This window comes from Otolemur garnettii, unplaced genomic scaffold (genome assembly GCF_000181295.1).
Source record: "Otolemur garnettii isolate 467f Iridium unplaced genomic scaffold, OtoGar3 scaffold00044, whole genome shotgun sequence".
NCBI lineage: Eukaryota > Metazoa > Chordata > Mammalia > Primates > Galagidae > Otolemur > Otolemur garnettii.
The window spans coordinates 10,328,985-10,337,676 of NW_003852439.1; the positions used below are offsets into that span (position 1 = coordinate 10,328,985).

Sequence of the window (8,692 nt, forward strand, 5' to 3'; positions counted from 1 at the left end):
AGGCACAGTGGCTCACTCTTGTAATCCTAGCACTGTGGGAGGCCGAGGTGGGTAGATGCCCTTGAGCTCACAGGTTCAAGACCAGTTTGAGCAAGATCGAGACATTCACCTCTAAAAATAGCCGGGCATTGTGGTGGGTGCCTGTAGTCCCAGCTACTGAGGAGGCTAAGGCAAGAGAATCACTTGAGCCCAAGCTATTTTGAGGTTACTATAAGCCATGGCATTCTACCAAGAGTGAGAAAGTAAAACTCTGTCTCAAAAAAAAAAAAAAAAAGAAAAAAAAGAAATCCAAACTATTTGGAGAGGGAGCAAATTTTTTGAATTATAAAAAGAATATGCTTTACAACAGAATTGTACAACCCCATTAAACAACTAATTTTCTCTGCTTATATTAATGGATTGTTTAAATTCAGAAGTTTAATCTAGCAACTTTAAGAAATGCCTATTGTATACAGTAAAGTAGAGGCATTTTACAAAGACTGGCAAGTAAGAGATTTTCAAACAGTAGCAAACAAGACACCTAGAAATGCGAAAGGAAGGCCAGACTGAATCAGTTGGAATTATTTTCACCATTAGATTTTACTATTCTTAGCTATGGTTCAACTAAACATTCTTTTGATTAATGGAAACGAAACACGGGGGAAAATGTCACACGGGATGATAGTGAAGTATTTCTTAAGGGTAAGTTTAAAAAAGAATTCAACTTTCAGACACAGATCTCAAAAATAGCCTTGCTTCCTAAATTTAGAACGAGAAAAACACCCTAAAGGCAGTTTTTAAAAGACAGAGACAGTCCTTGTCTATACTTTCTAAGAACTCTTAAAAAACAAAAACAAAAACAAAAACAAAAAAAGGGGTCCCTCATCTTCACTTCCATGCTTTTCACATACCCTTTACCTGTGCCTTCATTGCTCAAATCCCTTCAAGTCAAAGATGGATTAGCACTAACCTTACCTTTGCCAGGGTGCCCACAGGAGCCTAAGTTTGACTCTACTGCATCCCCCAGAGAAAGGTAAACGTGCAAAAGCCCCTGACAGATACTGATGCAATGGCTTATATTCGTATTAACACATCAATGACTCCCTGCAATGTGAGAACTGCTCTAAAGCAAGGGTCCTCAAACTTTTTAAACAGGGGGCCAGTTCACTGTCCCTCAGACTATTGGACGGGCGGACTGTGGGCCCGGATGCTGCTAAGCAGGATAGGCAGGGGCGGTAAAAACAACCGGAGGGCCAGATAAATGTCCTAGGCGGGCTGCATATGGCCCACGGGCTGTAGTTTGAGGACGCCTGCTCTAAAGGCTAAGCTTAAACTTGAAGAACTGGGAAGCCCAGCCTCCTTTCCCCAGTTAAAGCAGAAGCTATGGACAGCCACAGTAAACCCCATGAGTCTGTCAGAAGTGGGATGGTATCCCAATGAGGAATATGTCACAAGTAAAAGGCCTCACTAGGCACATGTGCTGAAAACCAAAGGGCACAGCCAGGGATTTGACAGCTTATGAGAGACTGCCTGAGGACAAGCCAGAAGAAGACTGAGATGCAACCAACATGCCTGTGATGAAGCCACAGGAGGCAATACTATCACAGCCAGGGTGCTTCTCCCAGCAACACAGAAGGCCTGGAAAACATGCTGGCTTCCCAGGGTGGCTCATGAGAAGAGCCCACCCAGCTACCATGGCCCTGCTCCCATCCCAGAGCCTGCCTCAATGCTGCCCCCAACTCAGGCATGTAGGACATTCAGGAAACAGCAGGAGAAAAAGACTGAAGCCCTCTTTATTTTTCATTTTTTTTGAGACAGATTCTCACTACATTGCCCTCAGTAGAGTACAGTGGCATCACAGCTCACAGCAACCTCAAACTCTTGGGCTTAAGCAATTCTTTTGCCTCAGCCTCCCAAGTAGCTGGGACTACAGGTGCCCGCCATAAGCCAGGCTATTTTTTGATTGCGGCTGTCATTTTTATTTGGTGGGCCGGGCTGGATCGAAACCCATCAGCTCCAGTGTATGTGGCTGGTGTCCTAGCCGCTTGAGCTACAGGCGCCGAGCCCAAAGCCCTCTTTAGACTGCCCTTCCTGTCTCAGGTTGTTTCGAACGTGATTGCAGTTTGTATTCTTTCCTCAAGTTTTGCCTCTAAGTCTTAATCTCCTCGAAGGCGTCCCTCAAAATCCTTTGTACACTGCTATTCCTTATCGGATACCTCAAAGTGAATTATAACATGCATGGTAAAGAAACAATCACATATTTGTTTGCTCCTTGAATAGTCCATGGAATATGCTTCAAAACTATCAAGAATTTTAGGATGCGTGATACCACTCAAGTTTTTGTTAATTTTAAAATTTCATGCCCATTATGTTCCTATTTTTTAAAATGCAATACAAAATGGAGGCAGAATCAATGGGATTGATTACAGAATTCCTGGTTATCTGTCTGCTGAAAGGATACACTACAACAGATGTGCCCACACATGGGCTTCTGTAGATATGAGCACATGGCCTATTGTCCCTTCCAGAACTACTGAGAAACAGGTCTCAGCTCAATTAGATGAGTACTCTCAGTAAGCCCCACAACTACAAGACACACCTACTTTCTCTCCCTGGTGATTTCAAGTGCCAGCTCCTATTCACTGACTTCTACTCCAGACCAGGCACTTCCACACCCCAGCACAGGCCACCCCCAACACTATCCCTGGAGACAAAGAAAGGAACATTACCCCTACCTCACAGATGAGGACACAGAGAGGGATCTGCCATAATGTAATCTGCCCCCAAACACCCTCTGGCAGCAATCACTGGCTGCTGGGTGAGAGCATGTGTACACACATGGAGCTCAGGATCTTGGGGGGGGGGGGAGGAGAACAGACCAAAAACTGGTGGCAATTAGCTTAATAGTAAAATCATACAAGGTAAGTATGAGAACTCTGAAGGATGAAGACTGCATATTCTTAGTCCGGGGTTGTGGCGGGTGCCAGTAGTCCCAGATACTCAGGAGGCTGAGGCAAAAGAATCACCTAAGCCCAGGCAGGAGTTGGAGGTTGCTGCAATCTGTGACACCACAGCACTCTACCAAAGGCGATAAAGCAAGGCTCTGTTTCTAAAAAAAAAAAAAAAAAAAAAGACTGCATATTCTTCTACCCATTCCCTCAAACATTTCCTGAGGGCCTACTCTGCATCAGGTGCTACCCAGAGCAGGGGAGAAACCTGTGGAAAAGCTCTCCAAGTCTTCTTCAGCTGCTACCTTCTGGTTCCCCAGAAAGGAGGGATGCAGAGAGCCTGAGGTAACTAACAGGGATGAGAAATGCCACCTGGGCCACTGGGGTAAGCAAAGAGTAAGATGGCAAAAGGACAAAGCAAAACTTAGAGGTGACCTGGCTTTCTGTTAAACTCATCTGATTTTAAGTAACAAAAGTACATAAAACTGTTAAAGTGGAACAAAAAAGACAGAGAAAGACTCCTAATAAGCTTCAAAGTACTCAGAGAGTCTCATGCCACTCAGAAAACCCATGCAGCTTCCACAATGCTTCCACAATGCCTCCACAGGCAGGACCAGAATGGGGCAACTGGTACTCCCACTGGGTGCTCTGAGAAGCCCCATATTGGATCAGGCTCACCAAATTGCAGCCCCCAGGCCAAATGCTGGAATCTAAAGTTTTCCTGGAACACAGCCATGCCCACCTGTCTGCATGATGTCCCTGGCCACTTTCTGCTAGCACAGCAGCTTTGAGTAGTTGCAACAAGAGACCATAAGACCCACAAAGCCATATATATGTACTCTCTGGTCCTCTGCAGAAAAAACATTGCAGATCCATGTATCTATTACATTAAAAAGGGTTCTAGGGTCAATTAGGCTTAGGAATGGTGAGAACTAGTCTTCTAAGACTCATAATGCCATCAGCACCCTAAAGCTCTGAGAAACCCTGCAGTTACAATGAACCTCATTAGAGTGCAGAATCTTTTTTGAGAAACTCTATGGATACCCCCTACTTTTGATAAGATAAAGAAGTAGTGCCCTCACTTATGTGACCCCAAGAACCAAACTGGCAAACCAAGCTCACCTTTAAAAACTCATAATAAGGTACACTTTGTCTTATGGTAAGATATGCTTTAGCAAAATCATTTTTTAAAACTATTCTGTTTTCAAACACATTAAGTAAAAATACAAGCCAGCGTTTACAAAGCCCCAGTAATCACATATTTTGTCACATGATTACAATGTACAACTTAGAAACTATAAAAAACAGCCTAACAACCTAAGCATCCACTTCCAACTGTAGGATTACACTTCAGTCCCCTTATAAGTCATTTTCAATTATGTTTAAGAATTACAGGTTCAAATCTGAATGTTATACAGGAGTTATTGTATATCTTTCAACTGACCGCTGAGGCACCCCTTTAGTGTGACTCATATTCACCCACCTTCATTGTAAAACTTCAGATGGAGCCACCCCCCCCCCCGTTATTCAAAAGTCCCTACTTTTACAAGTAACAGCAAGATAATGTCATGAAAAGCCCTAGCTATCTCTATAAAAACTTCTATTGCTAGTTACACAGAACTTAGTGATGAGGTGACATAACTTGACATCCCTAAAGGTAAAGAGGAATGTGAGCCCACACATTCTAAACTGAGGATAACACCAGAACCAGGGGGGAAAAGGGAGAGCCAGGCCCAGGCCAAGGTAGGAAGAACACACCCCTGTTCCTTACCACCATAGGTGGTTACAAACTTTCCCCCTAGGGATTCAATTCACTGAAACTTGTTAAACATGGCAGGCTCCTGAGTTACCTATTCAAGAAATTCAATGTTTATAGATGTAGATTTACAAAATGAATATATACAACTATAATATTTACTTTAACAATCTAGGTTGGCATTAGTTTTGACCCTTGATATTACTCTTTCAAGTCTGGTTCCTCACCTTGAAAATGGCAATAATAGTATCTTCTCTTCCTAACTCACAGGATGTTGTGAGGATCAAACCGAGATGATGGGGAGAAAAGCACTGTGATATGTAAGGTGCTACACATACACATTTGGTTGTAAAAGATATTTTGGCTGGCAACAGTATTCACAAGCTTTAAAGTCTTTAAATACACTTCTCTATTGCATTTAAAGGGATTTCTGCTATAATATGTAATTCACAACTGCTTAGGACCACTTCTACAGCATACAATGAAACATACCTATGTTCAGAATGCAGTATTTAAAAACTTTTATAAATAACCTATCTGTTATGTGCAAATGCTGCCATAATAAGCTAATTGAAAAAAAAAATACCTACTGCTTGCCTGGGTATTTATTTCTCCTATACTGTTAAATTGTGAATCTCTGCTGTTGAAATAAACTAACACACTGTTTTAATTTGGGCATATTAAAATTATTTTGGCCATATTAAACAAAGAAGTTTCCCAAAACATATAACTAACTATATCCTTGTAACACAAAGTCCCCACTTCTTATAAAGGATGCCAAGTAAAGGAAGACCACAGCTGTGACAAAATGTTTAAGACTTCAACATAAAACAAGAAAGTGCGACTTCATCAACATCTGATACCATCAAATCTGTGCCACTCTAGAGCTGCTGTTTTAGCAGGGTGAAAAGTACTATTTCTCCTTCTTCCTCTCCTTACCCTCCTTTGGGGCATAGTCTCTATTTTTGCATCATTTCTGCATATTCTTCCCAGCCTTCAGCAACTTCAATTTGTCATCAGTAGCAATAACATTTATCACTCTACTCAAGACCTGCCTGAACTTATTGGGGTGTTCTAGGCATATGCCAATCCACTCTTTGATGGACTGGAAACACTCTGCAGGGAGCAAGCACCCTAGCTAATAAACTCCCCGATTATCAGTGACATTCTTCTCTAAGTTCACTGCCACTCCCCCCAGACACATCTAAGTAATACTGATGGCCCTACAGGCCAGTCTACAAAGACACGCACCTATAATAGTGGCAATCCAAGTTGCTCCTATTTCTCAGGCTGCCAAAGCCATCTACACCACCTCCTCCTTTTCCCAACCCCTCAGCTCTTCTCAGGCACAGAGGTCCCCTCCTTCAAATCACATACTATGGGCAGATACCTTGCTCCACCTGGCCCACTTTTCTCCTGGGAACCTCAGAAACACTTCTTCCTACTAAAATAGAGTTGATTCCCTCAAAAATGTTATTCTCAGGCCTCTCTGTCCCATCTAACTAAATGCCTTCACTCTTTTGAGCGTATTTAATGTAAATACTTTAGTCATTTATTTGCTTGATACACACCCTTAAGATCTCTATTTCATTACTCAGTATCTTGGACTAGCAGTTACTCCAAAGTTGTTCCTTGTTTAATGTGCTTGACAATGATCCCTTCCATGGGCCCCCACAGTTAGACCTTTTCACAATAATGTGATAGTGATAAATGTGTAACCAAGGACCCAATTAAGTATGATTTTATTCTTTAGATTATTTAAATCAGAGCCATTACAAAATGACTTTTTTATCCCACATTTGGATAAGTAGAAGAGTCTCTGTGCCTGACAATGGTTAAAATTGGGAATGAAGGGAAACAAGTAATTATAAGTGTGAAAAATCCTTTCTGATAAAGCTATGTTATGATTAACAGAACATTAAATATCTAACCATCCAATAGAAATTACCCCCCAAAATGCCTTCCTGTGGGCTTCATCTTGGAAACACCTAGATGTGTGTAGCAGGACAAGCCTTTTTGTCTTGTATTACTAACTTGTCCCACCTTTTAAGACAAAGTCTACAATAACTTCATTCAACAATAGCCAAGCTGCAACACCATTCAAGTTATCAGTTTCAGAGGACAAGTGTCAAAGCTGAACTTGCCTGGTATGATCTACTCTCATACATGAAAAGATTAACAAAGCAATGGAGACTTTTGCAGCAGAAGAGCATTTAAACATGGTTGTTTCCAAACTTCTCACTTCAAAATGTTAATTTTATAAAATTAATGTCAAACCCAACTTTTTATCTGTTAAAAAGAAAAGAATAAAAAAAGGAAAAGCATTATTGGTAACTTTTACAAACCATGAGACTTACTCCTCCCCCACTGTTTAACAAATTGCTAGACAAGAATCTTACTGATTTTTTTAGTTTCTCTTACTTCTACATAAATTAATACTGTATTAAATTAAGTGCTACTTTTCATAATTGGATTTCAGGAATTGTATTCAGATTGAAGCCACAAAATTCAAGTTTTATTTCAATAGTAGAAATAGATCTTGAATGCACTTGTGGTCCATCACAGAAATATTTCCACAAGTCGCACAGCTTTGTCTAGGTCAAATCTAAAGGCAGCAATGTTAATTCAGTGTGAACCCATTCATTAGAAACATTTTCAGATGCTGCTACTACAAAACTGTACTAGACAAATGCGAGCTGCGCTAGCGACCTAATTGTTCCCAGCAGCACACAAGTTTTTACTGCAAAGGAGATCTCTGAAAGAGGAAATAACAACAAGCTCGTGTTACCCTGAACCAGCCCAGGAAAAAGAAGTACTGAATGAATAGAAACGTAAAATATTTCTCTTAGGCACCTAATACAAGCACCTGAGAAAGTTTCCAGAGATGCTGCTAAACATAAGGAAAAAACAGAAGATTCAGTATTTTGCTCTATTTTTTTGAAAAATTGGAATGCCTAAATCCCTTGACATAGTTTTTTGTGCACTATAAATGCAACACAAGCTCAAATGGATTCGGTATGTATTTAAAATATATTTTAAAATCTGCTTTTAACTTTCTTTTAAAGTTATACATGTAAATGAGACACATCACAGAAACTTTGATAACATCTTGCTAAGTTTGGGGTTCTGAAACATGGAATGACTAGCTGACCAAAAAGAAAAAGTTTTCAAAATAACTTCTAAGCATCTTTCCAAGGAACACATTCTCGGAAACTTCAGTCATAACTCACAAGCTCTGAGCGTCCTCCGATTGCAGCGCTGTGAATGGAGTGCCAATCCAGAAGAAACACACCGCGTTACCTTTCGCCGCATCTTTCCCTAACCATTAAGGGGTCCCTCCGCTGTCATTCCTCTAGACAGACACGCTTGTTGTGCCGACATACGGCAGCAGATGGATGCGTAGGGCACTACTACCAAACAAAATCTACACGCTCTGCTTTACTTTTCCTTGTCTGGGAATGCCATTCGGCTTCCACGCGAGGAGAACTACTAAACTCCGGAGAAGGCCAGTGCACCCAAGCATGTGCTGCCCTTCTCGGGCCCAGTGACAGTCTTGCTACAAACTTCCAGCCCTCCGGCGGCGATCGAGGCGGAGGGGCTGGAGGGCCTGCTCCGCACACCCACTCCCAAGCTCCAGTCTCGGCGACCGCGACCCCTAGACGCCCGAGCACTCCCCCGCTGGGGGGACAGAAGCGAGTCCATGGACCCCTCCTCACCTGTGCTGTCATTCGCCGAGAAGCCGGGCGAGCTGAGTTTGGCTCGTTTGGGGTTGGGCGGTCCGTCCAGCAAGTTCTCGGCCATTTTCACCTGCTCGCAGAAACAGCCCCGAGCGCGGGCTGCGGGACCGGCGAGGGCCGGGCGGGGGTCGGGGGCCCGGCCGGCGGCTAGGCAGAGCAGCGAGCGCGGGCCGCGAGCGGGCGGGCGCCGAGGGAGAGGGAGGGCGCAGGCCGGGTGGGGGAGGCGGCGGCCAAATCTCAGCCACAGCAACAGCGCCCCGCAGCGCTCACCG

General features: G+C 42.9%; 1 protein-coding gene across 3 annotated transcripts in view; it reads right to left on the minus strand.

Moving 5' to 3' along the window:
* Nucleotides 1–8,549, minus strand: part of CREBBP (CREB binding protein) — a 154,184-nt gene extending 145,635 nt beyond the window's left edge. For 2 of the 3 annotated variants that reach the window (XM_023513741.1, XM_023513742.1), the window contains exon 1: nucleotides 8,400–8,484. In XM_023513741.1, coding sequence (XP_023369509.1) covers nucleotides 8,400–8,484 — 85 coding nt within the window. Of the gene's footprint in view, nucleotides 1–8,399 lie in introns of all 3 variants that reach the window. The other variant, XM_003790832.3, reaches the window with a different exon arrangement.
* Between the last annotated feature and the right edge of the window lie 143 nt (nucleotides 8,550–8,692).